Source organism: Myotis yumanensis, unplaced genomic scaffold (assembly GCF_028538775.1).
Source record: "Myotis yumanensis isolate MYYU_CA2020_CCGP unplaced genomic scaffold, mMyoYum1.0.hap1 SCAF_5, whole genome shotgun sequence".
Classification (NCBI taxonomy): Eukaryota; Metazoa; Chordata; class Mammalia; order Chiroptera; family Vespertilionidae; genus Myotis; species Myotis yumanensis.
Window position 1 is genome coordinate 88,455,630 of NW_027223756.1, and position 19,525 is coordinate 88,475,154.

General features: G+C 54.9%; 1 protein-coding gene across 2 annotated transcripts in view; it reads right to left on the bottom strand.

Moving 5' to 3' along the window:
- Positions 1–498: 498 nt before the first annotated feature.
- NOTCH3 (notch receptor 3) overlaps positions 499–19,525 on the bottom strand; it is a 33,015-nt gene continuing 13,988 nt past the window's right edge. For both annotated transcript variants that reach the window (XM_070416265.1, XM_070416264.1), the window contains 17 exons: positions 18,454–18,679; positions 17,849–18,050; positions 17,522–17,675; positions 16,944–17,128; positions 15,965–16,097; positions 15,622–15,879; positions 15,422–15,540; positions 14,505–15,070; positions 13,033–13,365; positions 10,436–10,590; positions 10,122–10,344; positions 9,050–9,134; positions 7,865–8,027; positions 6,483–6,787; positions 6,090–6,237; positions 3,380–3,477; positions 499–2,598 (listed from right to left, as the gene is read on the bottom strand). In XM_070416265.1, the coding sequence (XP_070272366.1) occupies positions 1,546–2,598; positions 3,380–3,477; positions 6,090–6,237; positions 6,483–6,787; positions 7,865–8,027; positions 9,050–9,134; positions 10,122–10,344; positions 10,436–10,590; positions 13,033–13,365; positions 14,505–15,070; positions 15,422–15,540; positions 15,622–15,879; positions 15,965–16,097; positions 16,944–17,128; positions 17,522–17,675; positions 17,849–18,050; positions 18,454–18,679 (4,406 nt within the window). In that variant the 3' untranslated portion in view covers positions 499–1,545. The remainder of the gene's footprint in view (positions 2,599–3,379; positions 3,478–6,089; positions 6,238–6,482; positions 6,788–7,864; positions 8,028–9,049; positions 9,135–10,121; positions 10,345–10,435; positions 10,591–13,032; positions 13,366–14,504; positions 15,071–15,421; positions 15,541–15,621; positions 15,880–15,964; positions 16,098–16,943; positions 17,129–17,521; positions 17,676–17,848; positions 18,051–18,453; positions 18,680–19,525) is intronic.

A 19,525-nucleotide genomic window follows, 5' to 3' on the forward strand; every position in this document is an offset into this window, starting at 1 on the left:
GCAACATTGTCTCCATACACCAAGGAAACATGAAGTAGAGGTGACTTTCATGCAAAACTAGCATCAGGCACTTAGAAGGCAATGAAAAAATAACTGTGGTGTCAATGGACTGAATACTCAATTAACTGAAATTGATACTTCGGAAACTAAGATACTCACGCCTTCCAACTCTAGAACCATTGGAGCACTTTTCTCTGATTCTCCCTGCATACCAGTTCCATTCTTCTGCAGTTTGCAGATGTACCTACCACTCCAACCTGGCCACCCATAGTTCTTAATCTGCTGGTGACCTTAAAAGCTCCACCAACTGACAGCTTTCTTAGCATTTCCATTAAACAATGTTTCCAAGCAAATCTGATTGAATCAAAAAAAGAAGAAACACAAGTGAGTAGCCAAGCTAAATGGGTTTAACCTAAGATGGGAGCTCCTTAGCCTTGGAGAGACAGAAGATCCACCACTATCACTCCCCCACCTTATCTAGACACAGATCAGTGACACTGAGTGTTAACTATTCCTTTATTAGGTGGTGAGGAGAGTGGGGGCTGTACAATGAAAGGCCTGGGAACTTAGCTAAACAGAAATTGTGATCAGAAGCCATATTACAAAAATTGCCTAAAAATACTTATATTCTGCCATGGCACTGGACCAGGGGAGTACCAGGAGAGGTGCCACTCAGGCAGCTCCTTCCCATCATGCAGTCCCATATGTACAGGGACACAAAGTGAAATGCACATATCTCCCCTAATCCTCATGTTCCCACCACCCACCCCCAAGTTCCCAAAGGAAGGTGGCCCAGGCTCAAGGGTGGGGAGACAATCTGGGGGTGGGCTCTCTGAGACAGAAGGGCCCTTTCCCCAGCAAAGCTATAGAACAAGTTCCATCTGGAATGCAGTGAAGTGAGGGACGTGGGGTGGGGAGGAAGCTCCCACATCTTGCCAACCCCTGGCCCCAGAGGGTGCGCCCAAGGTGACTACTTGGTACACACCAGGGTCATGTACTCGGTACACAGGATCCCAGTCATGCCTGTGTACTCGGTACACAGAATCCAGCTTGGCCAAATGGGCCCACAGACTCAGCCCCATGGGGGCACTGGGGGGTTTGCAGGGGGGCAGGGAGCATCTCCATATATATATTTTGTAAAAAATAATAATAATAATAATAAGTTTGTTTAAATGAATTTTGTTTCTATACAAAATGTAAAAAAAAATAATAATCCACTCATGTCAGAGTGTGAGGAGTGAAAGAGGCCAGAGGAGGCAAGAAAGGAAGGAAGGGTGAGTTGGAGAGCAGGGGGAGGGGAGGACAGGAGAAGGTCCCAGACTCATCACAAGACCCATGGGTGGGGGTCAGCCTGAACCCCTTACAAATAAGGGAAGACTGAAGCCGTAGGCTGGTAAACTATGTCAGTCACACTGAAGGGGTAGAGGGTGCAGGGGGATTGGAAAAGAGAAAAGAGAATGGAAAGGATTAAAGGAAAATGGGGGAGAACAGAATCAGGATAGGGTGTCTCTTCAGTTGCCCAAACCCCAAGAACTGAGGAGCATCTCAAGCCAACACCTGCCTCTTGGGAGTGACTTCAGGCTGGGGTCCCAGCTGGGTCTGAGCCTGAACTAGGGGGCCAGGGACAGACAGGGAGAGTGGCTGGGCAGGAAGTGTCCCCGCTGCTGTGGCTGTGGCCCTACTGGCAGTGGCTGGGCTGGGTGTGGAATCGGACCAGTCTGACAGTGAGGGAGGCGAGGGGCTGGCCCAGTGCTCAGGGGACTCAGGGGATGGGGTCAGGTAGGGATGCTCACTCGGGACCCGGAGGAAGCGAGCCTTGGGGGGGCTGCCATGGGCCCCAGGTACCGGATACTCCTCACCATGTCCCGGAACAGCCAGATATGGTGGGGGCCGCTCCTGAGGAGACATGGGGGTCCCAGGGTTCAGCAGCTGGGGTCCCGGTGCCAGTGGCAGCAGGAACGAGGGACCTGGTGGGGCAGGTGGGGGCAGCCGGGCCCAGTCGAGGGGAACGGCCACAGGTTTCAGCAAGCCCAGGCTGAGTACACAGCCCCCGGGGGGCTGGCGCCCTAGACCTGCCCTGCCCACACCACCAAGTTGTGCCAGGGACACAGCCGTGGTGGTGGCACTCATGTAGGGCCCCTCAAGGGGGAAACCTCCAGGGGATGCAGGGGGCCCACCAAAGGGCCGTGGGGAGTCCAGAGAGTCTACAGGCGACAGTGTGACTGAGCTCTCAGCCAGAGGACCCGGGCAGGCCAGCGTCAGCTTCTTGCCCCGGCCCCGGGTGCCCTGTGGTCCCAGCCCTGCTTTCCCGGGTGGCCTTCGGCTCTTCTTGCCCCCTGACTGTGCCGCCTTGAGGCCAGGGAGGAAGGCCCCGGGCGGGCAGAGCAGGGGCCCCAGGCCATGGGAGCCCGGGGGACTGCGCGGCCCACTGGGCTGGTCTAGCAAGCGCACGATGTCCTGGTGCAGCCTCTCCTGGGCCACATCCCGGGGCAGCCTGTCCAGATGGTCAGTGATCTCCCGGTTGGCAAAGTGATCCAGCAGGAGCTTGGCAGCCTCATAGCTGCCCTCCCGGGCAGCCAGGAACAGTGGTGTCTCCTCCTGGGGGGAGCCAAGAACCAGCCAGGTGTCAGGGTCACAAGGGCCAGCAACACCAGGGCCTCCGTCCTCTGATGGAACCTGAGAGCTAAGGTTCCAGCCTGACCGACCTGGGTTCGACTCCTCGCTCTGATGGGGAAGCCGAGGCAAGTTCTTTTATTTAAACGACAGTCATGGTGCACCTCCTAAGTGCCAGACCCCAGTGCCAGGAACAGGGTGAGAAGAGTAAGGCACTCACCTTAGACACAAATTTCAAAGGGGCAGCAAAACTCTCAATCATAAAAATTAATATTTTAATGCAATTTTTTTAAAAAATTAATTTAAATTAATGCCAAAAATTCCATTAAAAAATATGGAAATTTTAAATGACAGAATCCATCCTGCACCCCTCTGAGCCTCACTCTGCTTATCTGAGTAGAGTAACACCAGCTTCCAAGGCTTTTTAAACAATGATCAAAAAGTTACCTTCTATTGAGGTAACACATTACCTCACTGAATCCTTGGAAGAGGCAATGAGATAGGTACTGTTGCTTCTCCATTTCACAGATGAGAACACTGAGGTCCAGAGGAGTTAAGCAACTTTCCGAAGGTCACATAGTAACTGCCACACACTTCCTCTTCTGATCTACTGTTGGAGTCTCTTGAGCCCAATTCCCACCCCTGAAAGCTGGCTGCAGGCTGGGCGAATGCTCCCACTTGCCTACTCCACCCCACTCTCTGCTACCTGGTAGGGGGAGGTCTACGCTAGGGATGACTCCCTGGTGAGCCAAGGGCTGGGGCTCACCTTGCTATCTTGCATGTCCTTGTTGGCTCCATTTTTGAGCAGGGCCAAGGTGGCCTCCACGTTGTTGACAGCTGCAGCCCAGTGTAAGGCTGATTTCCCTGGTGGGGAGTGCAGAGAGGTCAAGGTCAGAATCAGGCTCATGTCCTGACCCTCCAAGACAGAGAAGCAGAAAATGACCAGAATATGGCCTGGTGAGAAGGAGCGGACCTGCCATGAGGATCTGAGCACCTGTGTTTGGGTCTGTGTATGTGTGTAGATCCGTAGAATGACTCTCTGTCCAAGGGAGACACTGTACAGGTGTCTTCCATGGCCTGGGGCTCCTGTACAAGTGAATTTCCATTTACAGAGGGAACTATGCAGCCCTCACTTGGTTATTCCTAGAGATGTGCTATCTGATGCAGTTGCCACCAGTCCCATGTGCCTCTTTAGATTTAAATTAACTAAAATAGGTGTCAAAACCATTCAATGGGGAAAGAATAGCTTTCTCAACAAATGGTGCTGGTACAACTAGATCTCCACATGCAAAAAAATTAAGGTGGACCCCCTACCTCACACCATATTAAAAAAAATCACTCCAAGACCTAAATGTAAAAGCTGAAACTATAAAATATTTAGAAGAAAACATAGGAGTAAATCCTTATGGTCTTGAATTAGACAAAGATTCTTAGATATGACACCAAAAACAGAAGCAGTAATACAACAAAAATACATAAACTAGACATTATCAAAATTAAAATGTTTGTGCTTTGAAGGACAACATAAAGAAAGTGAAGCCCTCACTCAGTTGTTTAGAGCGCCATCCTGATATGCCAAGGTTGCAGGTTCTATTCCCAGTCAGGATACATACAAGAATCAACCAATGAATGCATAAGTAAGTGAAACAACAAATCAATGTTTCTCTCTCTCTCTCTCTCTCTCTCTCTCTCCCCCTACAAATTGAAAGAAATATTTATACATAACCTTTGTAACTCAATAATAGAAAGACAGCCTGGCAGGCTTGGCTCAGCAGTTGAGCATTGACCTATGAACCAAGAGGTCACGGTTCCATTCCCAGACAGGGCAATCCCCATGTGGGGTGTGCAGGAGGCAATCTATCAATGATTCGCTCTTATCATTGATGTTTGTATCTCTTTCTCCCTCTCCCCTCCTCTCTGAAATCAATAAAAATAGATTTTAAAAATACAGAAAGACAAATAACCCAATTAAAAATAGGCAAAACATCTGAATGGACATGTTGCAAAAGAAGACACATACAAATGGCCAATAAGCATATAAAAAGATGCTCAAAATCATTAGCCATCCAGAAAATGAAAATCATAAACCACAATGAGATACCAATTCACACCCACTATAAACAAAAAAACAGATAATAAAAAGTGTTGGCAAGGATGTGGAGATATTGGAACCTTCATACACTGTTGGTGGGAGTGAAAAAAGGGGCAGCCACTGTGGAAAACACTCCGTCATCACAGAAAGTTCTATTGGATAATGCTCCTCTAAAGCCATATTTCTCAACCAGGGGTGATTTTCCCCCCAGTGGCATTTGGCAATGGTGGGAGATATTTTTGGTTGCCACAACTGGGAGGTGGGTTACTAGCATCTAATAGTTCAAGGCCAGGGATGCTGCTTAACACCCTGCAATGCAAGGATGGCCCCGACCACCAAAGATGCTCCAATCCCAAATGTCATTGGTAGGTTAAGAACACCTGCTCCAGCCCTAACCGGTTTGGCTCAGTGGATGGAGCGTCGGCCTGTGGACTGAAAGGTCCCAGGTTTGATTCCGGTCAAGGGCATGTACCTTGGTTGCGGGCACATCCCCAGTAGGAGGTGTGCAGGAGGCAGCTGATCGCTGCTTCTCTCTCATCGATGTTTCTAACTCTCTATCCCTGTCCCTTCCTCTCTGTAAAAAATCAATAAAATATATATATTTAAAAAGAACACCTGCTCCAAAAGTTGAGAACACCTACTCCAAAGAATGTTTGTGAGCATCTGAGTGTGTCTATGTCTGTGTGAGGTCCTCTGGACATAAGGGCAATTGTGAATCTCCACAACTCTGTGCAAGAAGCCACCTCCAGGGACTCTGCTAGCCACCGGGGAAGGAGAGGCCACCTCATATGAATGGGTCAGTTAGCAAATGTATTGTAACAGCTGCCTGGCAGATGGCAGCAGTGATTACCTCTAACCAAGTAGGTGGAAATGAAGTGTCTTGGGGAAGGGCACCTTTTTCTGAGTCACTCATGTGTAGATGAGCTAGTTGATGCCATAACAAAATGCACAAGAGCCCTTAACCGGTTTGACTCAGCGGATAGAGCGTCGGCCTGGGGACTGAAGGGTCCCGGGTTCGATTCCGGTCAGGGGCATGTACCTTGGTTGCAGGCACATCCCCAGTGGGGGGTGTGCAGGAGGCAGCTGATCGATGTTTCTAACTCTCCCTCACCCTTCCTCTCTGTAAAAAATCAATAAAAAATATTTTTAAAAAAGAAAGCAGGTACTCTAAGTTTTAAAAAGAGAATGACGCACTTAATACACCTCTGCAAAACCATGTTTTTAAAAAAAAATGCACAAGAGTGTAAGTCCATGTTGCAGCCCTGTTATGCGCACAGGGACTTCAGGGATTGGGTCGCAGTGTTCACAGTGGGTGAGGGTTCACGCAAACAAGACAGTCAGGGTCCATGTGACACCCTCTCAGCCCCACCGCCCACCAGCCTACCAAGTTCGTCCACAGCATTGACATCAGCGTGGCTGGCGATGAGCTCTTCCACCATGCCCTCCACCGCCAGGCGGGCCGCCAGGATCAGTGCGGTCGACCCATCTGCCATGCGGGCATCCAGGTCTGTGGAGCGGTTCCGGATGAGAATCTAGGGGAGGGAGGTGCGGCAGGGGGAGTCATGGCAGACACAGGGGGACCAGGAGCACCTCTAAGCCCTCTGACGACCCAATCCCCACATCTCCTGGAGTCAATGAGATTCAGGGAGAAACTGTACGCCTATATATCCCCATTTTACAAAAAAAAAAAGCTCTGAAAGGCAGAACTGGGGCTCCAACCCAGATCAGTTCGATGCCTGTCCCAGCTCTGATGTCCAAAGAGGCAGGCCCATCTCACCTGGAAGACGCCCTGGGCATCGGCAGTGACAGCCGTGTGCAGGGGGGTGCGCCCCGAGTGGTCTTGGGCATTGGTATCTGCTCCAGCATCCAGCAGCCGCTTGGCGGCATCAGCCCGGGCATAACGGGCGGCCAGGTGCAAGGCCGTCTCACCCGTGCGGTCAGTCCGCGCCCCAAGCTGGGCCCCCTGGCAAATCAGGTCTGAGATGATGTTGGCTGACGTGTCTTCTGCCTCGTCCTCCTCAGCTGGCATGGGCTCCAAGGCCCCCCCACAGAAGGAGGCCAGCATTAGCGGGGTGAAGCCGTCTGCAGGGAACAGGAACATATCAGGGGAAGGTGGATACAGGGACCTTTCCAGGGAATCCTGCTGAGGGCACTGCATTAGGAGGAAGTGTGACAAACGGAGGTACACCTGCATGCACACACACACACACACACACACACACACATCTGTGTCAGGGGCCCCAGAAGGCAACCCAGGATGCAGATTCATTGGCATGTGATTTGCCCCAGAAGGGCTCCGGGGCAGAAAAGGACAAAGGACAAGGGAGGGAGGAAGACAAACACATGACCCTCAGAAAAATTCCCAGTGGGCTATTTCATCGTGATCCCAAAGGGAAGGCTAGAGGCTGAGTTATACCTGCAGTTATACTCCAGCTCGAGGCAAAGGAGCTGTGCCTTTCAAATGCCCACACCCACCAGCTATGAGCACCCCCAGGGACATGAAATCCCTTAGGGACTTCAAAAGATGCAGGCCTTTTGGAGCAAAACAGAGCTAGGGGGAGAATACCCTGAAACATGGCAAAGATGAATCCAGCAGGATCCAGATAATATGGTCAGCAGCACTCCGTGAGCATTTGGCCTGGTTTCCTTAGGGAGACACTTGCACCCCATTCTCCATCCTCAAGCTCGGGTTAGAGCCAAACCCCCTCCCCCAGGGACAGGCATAGGGCCCAGGCTTGGTCAGTCTGCATATTCCAGGCCCCAGATCACACTGATTAGTTCAGGAATGGGCATGTGACCCAGGTCCGTCCAATCAGAACTCATTCTGGGACTTTTTCTGGTGTAGATGGGAAAAAGGTTTTATAAGGCTGGTCCTGCCTGTGGTCATAGCTTCCCCAGGAAAAAGCCTGCCTGGGCCAGAGCCAAGGGGTGGTGAGTCCTGGATCCAAATGCACCTGATGCTTCAGTTACAAGAGCCAGTAAATCCCCTGTTTTACTTAAACTTGTATGAACTGGGCTATTATCACTTACAACCAAGAGTCCCGATTAACAACCAGCCCCATAGTCAAACACCCAGACATACCTCGCTCTCCCCAGAACACAGACGCAGACTCAAACTCTCACAAGTAGGAGCGGGGAGCGGGAGGTGCCGTCACTGACCTGGGCCGCGCACGTTGACATCCATGCCATCAGCATCCGCCTCCCCCTGCGGCGGCGTCAAGGCCATGGCTGGTGCCACGCGGATGTCAGCAGCCACCAGGTGGTGTTGAGTCCACTGGCGGCAATCCACAGCGTCCTCAGCCCCCACGCCAGGCTCCTCTACCTGGAGGCACAAGGATCCAGGTTCTCACAAGGAGTTGGGGGAGACAGAGGGACAGTCGGGGTTTCTCTCATGGAGAGGCACACACAGCCCCCCCAAAACCCCGAGTGTTTTCTAGATAAGGAAACAGGAAATTGACATATAGGAGGTCAGAAAATTCGTTAGAAGAAAAACTGGAATTTTAATCCAAATTGGAAAGGGAGAAGGGCTTGGAACCCAAGGTGGGTGCTCAAGGAAGAGACACAGCATCGTACTGTCAGCACACACCTGTCTATACACTAGACTAGCGGTTCTCAACCTGTGGGTTGCGACCCCTTTGGGGGTCGAACGACCCTTTCACAGGGGTCGCCTAAGACCATCGGAAAACACATATATAATTACATATTGTTTTGTGACTAATCACTATGCTTTCATTATGTTCAATTTGTAACAATGAAATTGGGGGTCACCACAACATGAGGAACTGTATTAAAGGGTCGCGGCATTAGGAAGGTTGAGAACCACCGCACTAGACACAAACACACCAAAAACAAGATTAAGTTGACAATTCTACTGACAACAGCATCCAGAAGAATAAAATATTTTGAATTATATTTCCCAGGAAAAAAATGCAAAACTTGTATTCTGGAAACTAAAAATCATTGGAAAAGAAATGTGGGGCAAGGGAATCCTTCAAGGATTAGGATTCATCTGGGAACGTGAATATGATCATGAGGTACAGGGACCAAATAGTCACTCACGAATGTATCGATGCACCTTCATGAGCAAAGCAACTGGGCCCCTCGCAGGAGCTTGATAAATTTCAGACCCACGGTCCAAAAGGCATGAGTGATGTTATGGAAACAGGACAGAATATTCTCAACCAGTCTGCCAGCTCACGTAAGAGCCTTTGGGCACCAAACACAGAGCCTGATCAAGCTAGACCTGAGCTTAAGGATCCAGGTGACGTCCTCTGAGTTCTTCCATTGACCTTCGGGGCCCCACCCAAGACCCTGAAAACAGGGTTCAGAAGAGGGGGTAACAACCTTCAGTCGCTTGGCCTCTGGGCACTCTGTGTCCATCCAGTCTGTTGCCACCTCCCCCATCAGACTCTCCCCCTTGGCCATATTCCTGTGGAAACAATGGGTAGGGGGGAGGGTAGAGGGGACAACTGAGACATGTGACCTGGAAGATTTGGGGTGGGGTCACAGCAGAGGTCCCAGAGGCGAGGTCAGGGTCTGGAGTTGGCACAGGTCAGTAGGCACAGGGAGCAGGGTCGAGATACAGGGTCCAATGAGGGAGTGCAGAATGGAGTCAAGGTCACAGGGAGTGCAGTCAGAAGTTATGATGAGTGACAGCCAGGGTTTAAAGGTGGAACTGTGGTGAGATAGGAGTGGGGTCAGGGGTCAGAGTAGTGAGCTGTGGGATAGGTGAGGGTCATGGCCATACATCTGGGGTTAGAGAGGAGGATGTCGTAACAGAATAGAGTTAACTTTGTAACAGGTAAGAGACATAGCCAAGATAAGGAGGTTGTGGAGAGGGGTCAGGGGGTCAGGAGGTCACAGGGGAGGGGTAAATTCGGGGGTTAGGCCAGGGTGGGGTTTGGATCTTGAGGGACAGATCAGGGAGTTGGAGGTGGAGCCTAGGATCAAGGCCAGGATTGAGGGTGGTGGGGAATGGACATTGAGTTGGGATGGAAAGGGGATCAGAGAGGAAGTCAAAGGTCAGAGTGGGTTAGAGCCAGAGGTGATATTGGGGGTCACAGAGGAAAGGCTCAGGGGTTGGGGTACCCGACAGGGCTCATGGAGCCAGCAGTCATGTAGGAATGAATGCTGAGTATTAAGCATGAAATCTGAGAGGTGAGGGCTGGGGTCGAGTCCAGGTGGGGTCAGGATAGAATTTGAGTTAAAGGAACTGGGACACAGGAAATGGAATCAGGGGTCATGAATCAGGGGTGATCCCCAAGGGATCATAGAGTCAGTGGTCGAGGGGATAGATACTGGGGTCTAGGCTGAAGTCTGAAGTTAGGGTCCAGTTGGGGTCAGAATCAGGTCAAGGTGGACTCAAGGGCTCACAAGGCCCCTAAAGTCAGGGACAGGGAAAGAGCAGGGTCCTCACTTCATGCCCAGCGCATCTTGGCCCACAGGCTCCCTCCGGCCCTTGTGGCCAGCGGCCACGTCCTTGTGCAGCGCAAAGCCCTCGGGGAACCAGAGGGTGCTGTGCTCACGCTTGCGCCGGGCCACCATGACCACCAGGACCAGGATGACCAGCAGAAAGACCGCACCGGCAGCCAGCAGCGGCAACAGCGGCACACTAGGCTCCAGCGACTCCAGCGGCTCTCCTGCAGGCAGGAAAGGAAGGACTTCAACCACGGCCTGGACCCCCCCCCTGGGAGCCCCAGCTCCACCCTGCTCGCCCACCAGCCGGCTCACCCCGAGCAGCCCACAGTGGGTATGGGAAGTCCAGGCGCTCCACCGCGGACAGCGCTCCCAGGTAGTCGGCCGCGCTCTGGGCGTCAGGGAAGCAGTGGTCATTCTCGGGCAACTGCAGGCACAGTCGGTTGTCAATCTCCAGCATCACCACTGAGCTGTGGGGACACAGAGGAGGGATCGGCTGGCTTAGTGGGGCACCTACTGCCAGGCTAGCACCAAGCCCATCTCCCACCCCAGTGCCAGGCTCCGAAGAGCTGTGTCCACTCACCATGTCACCATGGCCCACCTGCCCCCATCTGGCATCCAACCCCACCACACTCCCCAGGCCAGTTTTGCTGAGGCCACCAGAGTCCCCCAGACCATGGCTCGCACGGGCATGTTTTCATGGCAACATCTCTCATGGCTGCTGTCAGCACAGGCCCAGATCTCCCTTATCAGGTTGCTGCATCCGCCTCCCGACTGCTATGAGCTCTGGCTTCTAACAGCGGGAGCCCCCCACTTCTCGGGGGAACTGGCCTCACTCGGCAAGGTGGGAACCCTCTCCCGTGGGAAGCGACACCTCTTAGGGGAGCATCAGCCAGTGACTGGCTGATGTGAGATATACAAAAGCTGACCCTCCTGTCTCAAGGTGGGACTGGCATTAAGGTGCTATTCGTGCTCGGGAGCGAGCACTCCGAGGAATCAGGCTGAAGCCAGGCAGTGGCTGGGGCTCCCTCCTGCCTCAGTTTCTCCCCTACCCATCCTGCTCCCTTCATCCCTCTCTCCTGAGAGCACCCTCCATAGGGCACATATATCTGAGTGCCCATCTCAGGCTCTGCTTCCAGGAATCCAACCTTCCAAATCCCTTTTTCCTCAGGATCCCAAGAACCCCATAACCCATCTCTTCCTATTTCTCCAGCTGCCCCTTTTCCTCTTATAACCATAGAACTGGTCCTATCCTATTCCTAACAAGACCCCAGGACTAAAGTTTAAACCTTGGGTAGCCCTAGCTGGTGTTGCTAAGTGGTTAGAGCATCAGCCCGAGGGTCACCAGTTCGATTCCAGGTTCCAACCCCAGCCCCAGCCAGAGCACACGCACAAGGCAGCCAATCAAGGTGTCTCTCACATCAATGTTTCTCTCTCTCTCTCTCTCTCTCTCTCTCTCTCTCTCCCCTCCTTTTTCCCTCCCTTCCACTCTCTAAAAGTCAATGGAAAAAAATACCCTCGGGTAAGGATTAACAACAACAAAACACCTTGGATACACCCTCACGAGTAACTCATGAACCCTCAACTGCTCTCCGCACAGAACCAGAGAACCAGACATGACCAGAACCTGAATGCTGGAACCTTTTGAGAGGTGAAGGGTCCAAAGATCTGACACTGAAACCCCTTAAAGCTTGCTCCAAACCCTGCATCAGGGAAACAGATTTGAGCCTTGCCAGTGCCGTAGTATTGGCTCCCATGCACCTCAGGCAGCGAGCTCTTGCTCGGTGCCTCTCTTTTCTGAGCTAATTTCCCTCAACCAATCCTTAGGTCTCAGTGTTCCCAGAGCATTCTTTAAAATAGATAGATAGAGAGATAGATAGATAGATAGATAGATAGATAATTGATTGATTGATTTCAGAGAGGGACACAGAGAGAGAGAGAGAGAGATGGAAACATCAATGATGAGAGAGAATCGTTGATCGGCTGCCGCCTGCATGCCCCACCCTGGGAATGGAGCCCACATCTCATGCATGTGCTATGACCGGGAATCAAACCATGACCTCCGGGTCAGAAGTCGATGCTCAACCACTGAGCCACACGGCCGGGCCCCAGATCAGCCTTCTATCCCCACCTCTCTCCCCATTGCTTTGAATCCCTCTCATGACTTCAATGGCTGCAACATCCTTCTGTCTTTCTTGTCTCTATCTTCAGCCCCTGGTTGCCTTCCGGGCAACTCCAGACTCCTCAGATTCTACAAGCCCCAAAGCAACCCTAATTTTCACACTGTGTCCTCAATTTGATGAGACGCCCTCCAGCCACTTGCTCACCCCAGCCAGGGTCTGGCGCATAAGCCACCCGCACCCCCCACCCCCCAGCCCAGCTGTATCCCATCAGAGCCCATGCCCCCATCTCTAAAACTCATCCTTCCTCTGTGTCAGGGCCCACCCTGCTCAGAGACCACACCGCTCTCTGGCACTGTCCGGCCTGGTAGACCAGGCCACCAACAGGAGAGTTCTATGTTTTCCATTTCTAAGAAAAAACTACACACGTTCTGAACTACTCTGCTATACCCCTGCCTCTCCCGAAGGAGGTAGGTCTATGTCCAGGGGCAATTCTGCTCCCCAAGTGACCCTGGCCCATATCTTGGGGGTGGGCTGCTGCTTGTATCTAAGTGGGTGGAAGCCAGGGACGCTGCTCAACATTCCACATGCACAGGACACCCCGCAGCAAAGAATGATCCTGCCCCAGACGTTCATGCCGTCAAGGTGGAGACGTGCTGGACTTGTTAACAAGAAGGCTCCCCAAGATGTTAAGGGAAGTGAAACACACCAGACCTCGCCCATGCTGCCCCCCTCCGGTCCCCCACGCGGTACCTGCGCGGCCCCCACAGCCCTCAGGGTAGAGCCACTCACCCAATCACCTCGGGGGCCAGCTCACGCAAGTGCGGGGCTTCCGAGCCGGGGTCCTGCCGGTGGTAAGGGAAGACCATGGCCTGGCCGCGCTCGTCCAGGCGGAAGCGCAGGGAAGTGCGCAGGATGGCACTGAGCCGCTGCAGGAAGTCGGTGCCCGAGTGCAGCACCTCCGTGGGCGGCAGCAGCACGGTGAGCACCAGCATGCCCCGGGCCAGCAGCGCCGGCACCTCGCCCGCGCAGTCCAGCCCGTCCCAGCCGCACTCCTCCGTGTTGCAGCCCTGGTCGCAGCGGCCGTCTGCAAAGTGGTCCGCGCAGTACTTCTCATAGACCGGACTGGGGGCAGGAAGGGGGCACCGTCAGGGGGCCTCCAGCCCCCTGCACACAGCGCACCCCAGCTCCGGAGACAGAAGGGGGTCAGACAGCAAGCACAGAGGGCTGGAATGTGTCCGAATACGTCAGGCTTTCTGGAAAACCAGCCACTCGCTCAGTAACTATGAATAAATCACTGTGGATAACACCTGGTAGGTGCTGAGCCTGCTGCGGGCACCCAGGTTAGGCCCAGGCATACCCGTGAACACGTGGAGCTGGCATGCCGAGGGTTGGGGACAGATGGTAAAGGAGAGGATATAACAGCATTTCCTTTACACGGCAGTAAAAGCTAAATGTAAACACACAGAGAGAATGCTATGTAGGATTACATGCTAAGGAGGAAAATACAGCAGTGGGACAGGAGGGACAGAGCACAGGATGGACAGATGGAATGCATGGGACAGACAGATGGGGGCATGGATAGACGCAGAGAGGGGCAGGACAGACAGGCAAGGGCAAGGACAGCTGTGTGGGCATATAGAGGGACAAAAGGGGTGTGTGGAAGGACAGAAGGACAGACAAGGAGACATAGATGAACAGGTGGGACACAAAGATGGTCAGATGGACCGATATATGAGGCACATGGACAGACAGACGGGCATACGAACAGATAGATGCACAGATGAGATGGACAACATACAGCTTGGCGCACAGAGGGGCGAAAGGAATTCCTGAATGGACAGCAAGATGGACAAACAGGGCACAGGGAGGGAAAGATGGAGTGCAGAAGTAGACAGAAAAAGAGAGAGGCGGGTACATGGATGGACAGACAGATGGGAACATTGGGACAGGCAGGGCACAAGGATGGACAGAGAGGGCACATGGACAAGGATGGGCCAACAGACAGAAGTGGCACTCAGCTGGGCAGGACAGGTACACTAAGAAGCAGACTGGGCAAATGAATGGGTGGCCCAGCAGTCTAAGGATAGACTCAAAGACAGACAGACCAAGGCAAATGAATGGACAGATAGGGAGGCAGGACCTGTGGACGGTGAGATGTGGCACGTGGACAGACAAGACACAGACTGGGGTGGATAGATGGATGGATGGATGGATGGACAGAGGCGGGGCCCATGAACAGACAGACAGAGGGAGGGGCTCACTTGCAGGTGCGCTCGCGGCCTCCAGCCCGGCAGTCAAAGTTGTCATAGAGGCAGGCGGGGGAGCTGCAGGCGGGGTCGCAGCGGCTGTTGTTGAAGAGGCGCCAGCACTGCAGCGCCGCGCACTGCCGCCAGGGGTCGCCCACGCTCAGCGAGCAGTCGCCGCCGTCCCAGCCGCAGCCCGGGCTGTTGCATTCCCGGTCGCAGCGCTGGTCCCCGCTCTTGGCCTCGCAGGCGGCGCTCGGGCACAGCGGCTCCTCGGGGGGCTCGGGCGCTGCCGCCGGCACCTCGCAGCGGGGCCCGGCCCAGCCGGGAGCGCACGCGCAGCGGAAGAAGGGCGCGGAAGGTTCCGGGATGCAAGAGCTCGCGTGCAGGCACGGGGAGACCACGCAGCTGGCGTTGGTGGCCCCCGGCGGCAGCTCCGGGACGCCGCGGCAGGCGGACCCTGCCAGCCCCAGCGGGCAGGCGCAGCGCGGCCCACGGACCGTCTGCTGACACGGGATGCCCGCGGGGCACTGCAGCTCCCGGCACGATCGCGCCACCCGCTCACACCGCGGGCCCCAGAACGGCTAGGGGTGGGGGAGAGAAAAAAGAAAGCCCGGGGCAGGGGTTGGAGGAAGGGAGAGAGGGGGGAGGATGGGGGTCAGGACTTGGGAAGGCTTGAGCCTCCAGTCTCCCCAGGTCGTACCAAACTTCTCCCCCTTCCACTGGATGCCCCACTGTGCACCTACGCTTTGCCTTCCCCAAGAAGCCACGCCTCCAAGCCCCAGCCTCACCCCTTCCCGCGACTTCCAGGTAATATCAGCATTTCCCAGACCCGTTTCCCTTGCGCCTCTTCTCCCCTAAAGGCACGCCCTCCCACCAGGCCACAGTCCCACTCCCTCCCAGAAACCCTGATGTGACCAGCCACCCCCGCTTACCGAGACACAATGGCAGGTGAAGGTCAGTGCACCCCCAGAGCCTGGGCCAGGACGGCACTGGCCTCCATGCTGGCAGGGCTGGGACTCGCAGGGAGACAGGACAGTCTGACAGCGGGGACCTGGGCAAGCAGGAGCCCTGGATCAGCCACGATGGGGGAACACAGGCCGGAGCCTAGGTCAGCCCCCTGGCCCACCCTTACCTGCGAAGCCGGGTCGGCAAAGGCAGAGGAAGCCCCCACCGGGGTCCTGCAGGCAGTCCCGGGTGTGTGCTGCGTGGCAGGCGCCCGGGCGACACTCGTTGATATCGGCCTCACAGCGCAGGCCCGTGTATCCTGGGGGGCAGGTACAGCGGAAGCCGCCCACCAGGTCCACACAGGTACCATTGTGCAAGCACCTCGGACCTGGGTCCTGGGGCGGGCCTGGGCCACAGTCGTCCTCATTAATCTCACAGAGAACCCCTGGGGGAAGGAAGATCAGGGGAGGAGTCAGGGGCGGACAGAGACCCCGCCTCCCAGCCTGCCCCCAACCCTGGCCCTGGCATACCCAGCGTCCCAGGAGGACAGGAGCAGAGGTATCGGGCCACAAGGTCAATGCAGAAGCCCCCATGCTGGCAGGGCTCCGAGGCACACTCATCCACGTCATCCTCACAGTTGTCACCAGCGTAGCCGGCTGGACACTGTGGTGAGGGCGAGACAGGGACCCACTCAGCCCCGAGGGACACAGACACTCCCGGTGGAGACAGAAAATCCCAGCACAAAAAGACACACACAGTCGCCCCAAACACAGAGACATGCCCAGGGTGCAGAAAACACACACCCAGGCACAGAGGACCCAGACATTCCCAGTGCAGATGGACACACTCCTACAGACACACAGCAAAACACCCAGATACCCAGATCTACCCAAGACACACAACCAGGAACGCACACTCAGGCACCTGCATGTGCCTTCATGCCCAGAGAGACTCCATGCACAGACACACAGGTACGTCCAGGAACCAACCAAAGATAGACACACACCCAGACAGACAGAAACACCCCCAGAGCTACCCAGGGTGACACCCACAAAGACATACTCAGTCACAAAAGTAAAAGCCCAGACATGACGCCCTGGCTGGTGTTGCCCTGTGGTTAGAGGACTGGCCCATGCACCAAAGGGTCTCGGGTTCAATTCTAGTCAAGGGCTCGTACTTGGGTTGCAGGTTCAGTCCCCGGCCCAGGTGGGGGTGCATGCGGGAGGCAACCAATCGATGTGTCTCTTGCACATTGATGTTTATCTCTCTTTTTCCCTCTCTCTCCTTCTCTCCCCCCTCCCTCCCTCCTTCCCTCCATTCCACTTTCTTTAAAATTCAATGGGAAAAATATCCTTGGGTGAGAGCTAACAAAAAACAAAACAAACAAACAGAAAACCAGGCTCTCCTAGAGAGACACACCCACACCAGGCTACAGACACACAGAAACGTGTGCCCAGACACACCTACACGTGACTAGTTCCCCTCTCCCCTCCCCTGGGTGCCCCTTACCTCGCACACATAACCCCCCATGTAGCCTTGGCAAGTGCCCCCGTGCTGGCAGGGCTGGGCCAAGCAGGGGTCCACCTCTTGCTCACAGTGGCTGCCTGTGCGGCCCTCTGGGCACACGCAGTAGTGGGAGCTCTCCTTGTCCACACACTGCCCACCAGCCTGACACAGCTGCTCCAGCCGCACCCCTGCACAGAGAGGGGTGTCAGGCACACACTCCCCCCCCCCCCCCCCCCCGCCCGCAACACACACAGCACCACCTAACGCCCCCGCTGCCACCAGTCACCAGGGTCCCACCACCTCCATCAGGTTGTCACACATCCCTCTACACTGCACAGTTCTCATCACTGGCACACGCGTTTGCTGCCCACACCAGCTCAGCCGGACGCTGCAGACGTCATCCCAGTGGTCTTATGGGGACAGACACACACACCCTCTAGTCACGTCACACAGTCACACTCAGGCGCACCCCCCGCCCCGCCCATGTGTGCTGTCACAGCCCCATTGGGCTCACACTGGCAGGAAGTACATGCACACACGCCCTCCCCGGCTGCACACCCCAGCCACACGCTCCCGCTCACCCATCTGGGCCGCCGCCTGTCTGCAGGGCAGGCTTTGGATGTCACAGAGGCTGCCGCTCCACCCCGGAGGACAGAGGCAGTAGAAAGAGGCTCCCGTCTGGGCACAGCGACCCCCGTTCTGACAAGGCTCAAGGCTGCACCAGTCTACCAGTGTCTGCAGGGAAAGCCCACAGTATCAGCACGCAGGGACCCCCAGAAATCACTCCCCAGATTCTCCCCCAGGGTCCCTGCCAGGCCCCCTGCCCAGGATCCCATACAGGCCCCTCCCCCAGGACACCCCTCCAGACACCTCCCCCCAAAACCCACCTCCCAGTGACCCCACCCCACCTGACACTGAGCGCCAGTGAAGCCCTCTGGACAGGCGCAGATGAAGCCAGGGTAGGTGGCCGTGCAGACACCCCCGTGCAGACAGGGCCGGGAGAGGCAGGGGTTGGCCTCCTGCTGGCAGTGCGCGCCGGTGTAGCCAGGGCGGCATAGACAGCTGAACGAGTTCACTCCGTCCAAGCAGGTCCCACCGTTGAAGCAGGAGCTGGAGGGAAAGCGAGGGTGGGTCAGGCCCCGCCCCCTTGGAGGCCCCGCCCTCCACCCTGGGCCCTGCCTAGCCTTGAGTGCCTCTACTTGGACCCCTACCCGCTACCTCCCACCAGGAGAGACTGCAGCCCTGTCCTGTCCCTTAGCCCCAATTTACCAGGTACTTCAGCACTAAGGTGGGAAACCACGTGGAGGCCCCACTCTGGTCTGGTCTCACCCCCTTAGGGACCAGCATCCCTAAGATGACCCTGCCCCTTCCCACACCGCCCCATCAGGCACCAGAGTCCTGAGTTGGGTGCCAACCTGAGGACCCGCCCTTCTTAGCCCCACTCCTGCTCAAGTCCCATACCCCCCCTCCCCCATGCCAGGGTCCCTGAGCTCCCAGTAGAGGGTCCATCCACCTGGGGCTGCAGTCGGGTAGGTTCTGCTCACAGCGGAAGCCTCCATAGCCCGGGGGGCAGGTGCAGGTGAAGGAGGCCACGTGGTCGGTGCAGGTGCCCGGGCCACAGGGGCTGCTCAGACACTCGTCCACGTCGCGGGCACAGCGGGGGCCAGCAAAGCCTGGGAGGCAGGAGCAGGAAAAGGAGCCCACGCGGTCCTGACAGGAGCCACCATTCAGGCAGGGGTCTGTGGGCAGAAGGGAACGAGGTCTGGTCACTCACCCATCAGCCTTTACTGACCGGGCCAGGCCTGGCATAGCGGGAACTTGGAAGTAAGCCAGGCTTATTTGGTCAGAGCGATCAAATCGTCCCCTCTGTTGCCGCAGCCCCTCCCGTATCTGGAAACCTCACTTTGGTGGAAGAGGACGAGGTTGGCAGGACCTAGAGGGCCTTTGGAGCTGTTAAGCACATACTGTCAGGTGTGTCCGCTTAATCCCTTGACTCAGCACAGGGGGCTTCCTCCAGACCTGTACTGGCCAGTATAGTGGTCACTGGCCACATGTGGCTATTATGACCTTGACCTGTAGCTGGCCCAGATTGAGATGTGTTGTAAGTGTAAAATATACACCAGATTTCGGATTCTGAAGACTTAATATATATTTTTTTAAAAAAGAAGAAGAATGTAGCCCTGGCTCAGTTGCTCAGTGGTTAGAGATTCGGCCCTTGGACCAATGGACCAATGGATCACAGGTTTGATCCCTGGCCCCAGACCAGGGCAAGTGTGGGAGGCAACCAACTGATGTCTCTCTCTCTCTCTCTCTCTCTCTCTCTCTCTCGCCCTTCCTTCCCTTCTCCTCCCTCCCCTCAATGGAAAAAAATATCCTCGAGTGAGAATTTAAAAATAAGAAGAATGTAAAATATCTCAATAATTTTCTATTGATATGTTGAAATAATTTTATATATTAGGTTAAATGATATATATTATTAAATATGATATCACCTTTCTTGTTTTTTTAACTTTTTCAATGTGAGTACTCAAAAAATTGTAATTGCTCATGCGGCTTGTGTTGTCTGTTGGACAGCGCTCCTGGAG